This window comes from Capsicum annuum, unplaced genomic scaffold (assembly GCF_002878395.1).
Source record: "Capsicum annuum cultivar UCD-10X-F1 unplaced genomic scaffold, UCD10Xv1.1 ctg77354, whole genome shotgun sequence".
Lineage (NCBI taxonomy): Eukaryota > Viridiplantae > Streptophyta > Magnoliopsida > Solanales > Solanaceae > Capsicum > Capsicum annuum.
Window position 1 is genome coordinate 1 of NW_025887742.1, and position 3,545 is coordinate 3,545.

General features: G+C 34.6%; 1 protein-coding gene across 1 annotated transcript; it reads left to right on the top strand.

Moving 5' to 3' along the window:
• The first annotated feature begins 1,947 nt into the window (after window positions 1–1,947).
• LOC124894773 (protein DMP6-like) lies at window positions 1,948–3,266 on the top strand. The gene has a single exon (XM_047405320.1). It carries the CDS (start codon window positions 2,441–2,443, stop codon window positions 3,071–3,073), a length of 633 nt encoding a protein of 210 aa, XP_047261276.1. The 5' UTR covers window positions 1,948–2,440; the 3' UTR covers window positions 3,074–3,266.
• Window positions 3,267–3,545: the final 279 nt, after the last annotated feature.

Below are 3,545 nucleotides of genomic sequence, written 5' to 3' on the forward strand. Positions count from 1 at the left end.
TCCTAAATTCAAGAAAAATAATGATTTTTGCTTCTAATTTTCATGCTTCTGTATAACTGTCGTATAAAATATGAATTCATATTAATATGTATAGAAAATGTATCATTATTGTATAGAAAATGTATATGTACAAGATATGTATAGAAACTATGTAAGATGCGTATTGAAACTATATAATTGTTGAATAGAATATGTCTCTAAATAATTATTGCAGCTAAAGATTGTATAGACATGTATAAAATTGATAATTTTTATATAATAGGTATTATGTATGTGATATATATAGAAATTGTATCATTGTCGCACAGTGTATATGTATAAGATGGGTATAAAAATTGTATCATTATTGTATAAAATATATTATTTTGTATTTGATTGATAAAAAATAATAACAATTATAATATTAAAAAAATTGATTTTTCCTAAAAAAAAACCCACAAAATCTTATTTGATTGTTTTTTTTTTTCCCAGAATTTTTGAAAAATAGGATCAGTTGGTTTTTAATAAATAAAGCAGAAATAAAGGATGAAAACGCAGCAATCGAAAAAAAAAGGGAGCATATGCCCGAAACAACAATGAAGAAAAAAAGACGTGTCACTACACGCATCAGTTGCTAGCCAAATCGCCAACAAATGGGAATTTAAATTTACTGGCCGCTTGCGTGGCATTAATTTCATTGGAAAAGCTATTTTTGTTTTTCCCTCGAATTAAAATAGCCGATTAACCATTTCATGTTCGATGCCCAAACATGGGCCAATTGTTTTAAGATGGACCAGCCACAGCCCACAGCCAGCATCATTTTCCCAAAAAAAATTATGGCCAATTTGGAATCAACGATTAAAATTTACTCACTGTTTCAAACGTATTTAAAAGTAGCTACTCTACGAGCTGAAACTAGGTCCATGACTTTATTTCGAAGTTCGACCATATTTTCTTGATAAGTGAAACTCAGGACACTGTATCCTGGAGTTCAAACTTATACCGTTGACACTTTAAGATTATGTTATGGAGTTTATTTATACTAATTATAAAACTGAATTCCATAAAGAATTCATTGGTTATAATAGTTTCCATTTATTTTTTGCTAAACATGAGTAAAATGATCCGCCAAAAGACTAGATTATTGTGCCAGACTGCCAGTTCAGTTCTTTATATAAATAGTCACAAATTGTGGAGGGTGAGAGTGTGGTTGGGTGGTGGAAGAGGAGGGCCAGGTCCAGTGGAGGGTTAATGTGTTGAGAGCCCGTTTGGATGAACTTATTTTAAGTGCTTTTAAGCTAAAAGTAGTATTTGAATAAATTTTTAAAGTGCTTAAAAGCAGTTTATTTTAAGCTAAAAAGGCATAAATAAGCCAAAAGAAAAAAAAAAAAAATAAGCTCATCCAAACGGGCTCGAACTTGTTTCATAAAAAGATAAAAATATTTTGACACCGTTTAGTATACCAAAGAAATTTTAAAACATTTTGCCTTCCTAAGGACCTCCGAGGGTTTATCGGAAACAGTTTCTTTACCTCCCAAAATAGGAGTAAGATTTGCATAGATTCTATCAAACCCTACTTATGAAATTACACCGAATGTGTTGTTGTTGACCTTATATTCAATGAAGATCCGACACTATTGTTAGGATCGATTTGCGTGCACACACACTAAATCTATGGAGAGGATGAAGAAAAACTAGAGAGAAGGTTCTTGAGAGAAAGATAAGTGAGAATGAATTACGTAGTAAATATAAGTGAGAATAAATTACGTGGTAACACCCGCGAGTAAACTCTACGACGGATGGACTATTTATATTAATGACCCAGAATACAGTTACACAGATAAAGAAATGAGAATAAAAGGTACATTACTGTAGTGCTAAGCTAGCAGTACAAACTAAAAGCCTAGCCTAAAAACAAAACAAATCTGTTGAACCATCTTTACGTGTGCTCGTCATGCTGATACTGCAATCTACCTAAACAAAAAAAGATGACTTTAAAGGAAAAGATGACTGCAACAGAAACATGCGTCGTCATCTTCACTTCCACAAAACTCTCCAAGCAACCATTTTTGAGGTAAAGTGATGAGTAAAAGACCAACAGAAAGTTCAAATTTTTTTTTTTCTCAATAAATTAAAAGTTTTAATTTTTTTGAGGTAAAAGGATAAAATTCAGTTAATAATCTAGAGAATTTCAGTTCCATAACTATAAAGGAAACTTCCCAGGCGTTAAAAGCAACTTTTTGAATACTTTATGGCACCAGATGGTAACTGAAACTCCAAACCTAGAATACCGGGGAATGGTTGCTTCTATTTTCCCTTCTTTCAACTTGCAAGGCATCATTAACCAAAGTGCACTCTTATCTTATCTAACTTCAGTTATAAATATACCCTCAAAACAATAAACATTCCAACACAAATTTGAGAAGATTAAAAGGAAATATCAACAACGGACTTCAAGGCTATGGAGATTAAGGTGGAAAATGAGACACCTCGGAATCTTGACCAAGAGAAAGCTCCCCTGCTTGAAAAATCGGAACTGCCTGAAGTGAAGAAAAACTTGATACAACAGGCAATAAGCCAGACATTTAAAAGCACTGCCCACCTTGCTAATCTTCTGCCTACTGGGTCTGTTCTTGCTTTTCAATTTTTATCACCCATATTTACAAACCAAGGGGAGTGTGATGCGGTTGGCCGGTCCATGACTGCTGCTCTCGTAGCACTCTGTGGACTGTCATGTTTCCTATTGAGCTTCACTGATAGTTTCAAGGATCAAAAAGGAAATGTTTGCTATGGGTTCGCCACAGTCCGCGGCTTGTGGATAATTGATGGATCAGCGACTCTCCCACCAGAAGTTGCAGCAAAGTACAAGCTGAAATTTATAGATTTCATGCATGCCATCATGTCAATATTGGTTTTTGCAGCTGTTGCATTGTTTGATCAGAATGTTGTAAATTGTTTCTACCCCACACCATCATATCAAACACAGGAACTGCTTGCAGCTCTGCCAGTTGCGATTGGGGTCATCTGCTGTATGTTGTTTGTGGCGTTTCCTACGGAACGTCATGGCATTGGCTTCCCCCTCACTGCTAACTAATATGTTTGTTCTCAGAGACTTGTAGCATGTGTATCCTCATCTTCATTTTACATTCAGAGTGGATTCATGCTTTGTATTGATCTTTCCATTCATGTAACAATGTAACCATTTTCATTGCCTTTGACTTAACTTGCCAGATCAAGCTGTAAATGATTTACCAGCAAATGTACAAATAAGAATGCTTGTTTTGGCTTCATGGAGTTTGAAGATGATCTGTAGTCCAGTACGTCGGATATAAACAAGTGTGCTTTGAATATGCAAAAAAGAGTCATAATTCAAAATTCTGGAGGAAACATACAAGAATTAAAGGTTGCGCTTAGTCGTGCAAATCTTAGTATTTAACAAGCACTTCATTGTAAACACTAAGTCCAAGAAACTCCATATTTTGGGGCATCAAGAAATAGAGTCTGAAAACTTACCACTGTGCACTGCGAAGATTGAACTGCAACTTGAACCCTTGAGTTCCAGGTTG

Bases quoted from the DNA above. Each gene is read 5' to 3' on its own strand.
- LOC124894773 (XM_047405320.1), top strand. From the start codon at position 2,441: ATGGAGATTAAGGTGGAAAATGAGACACCTCGGAATCTTGACCAAGAG.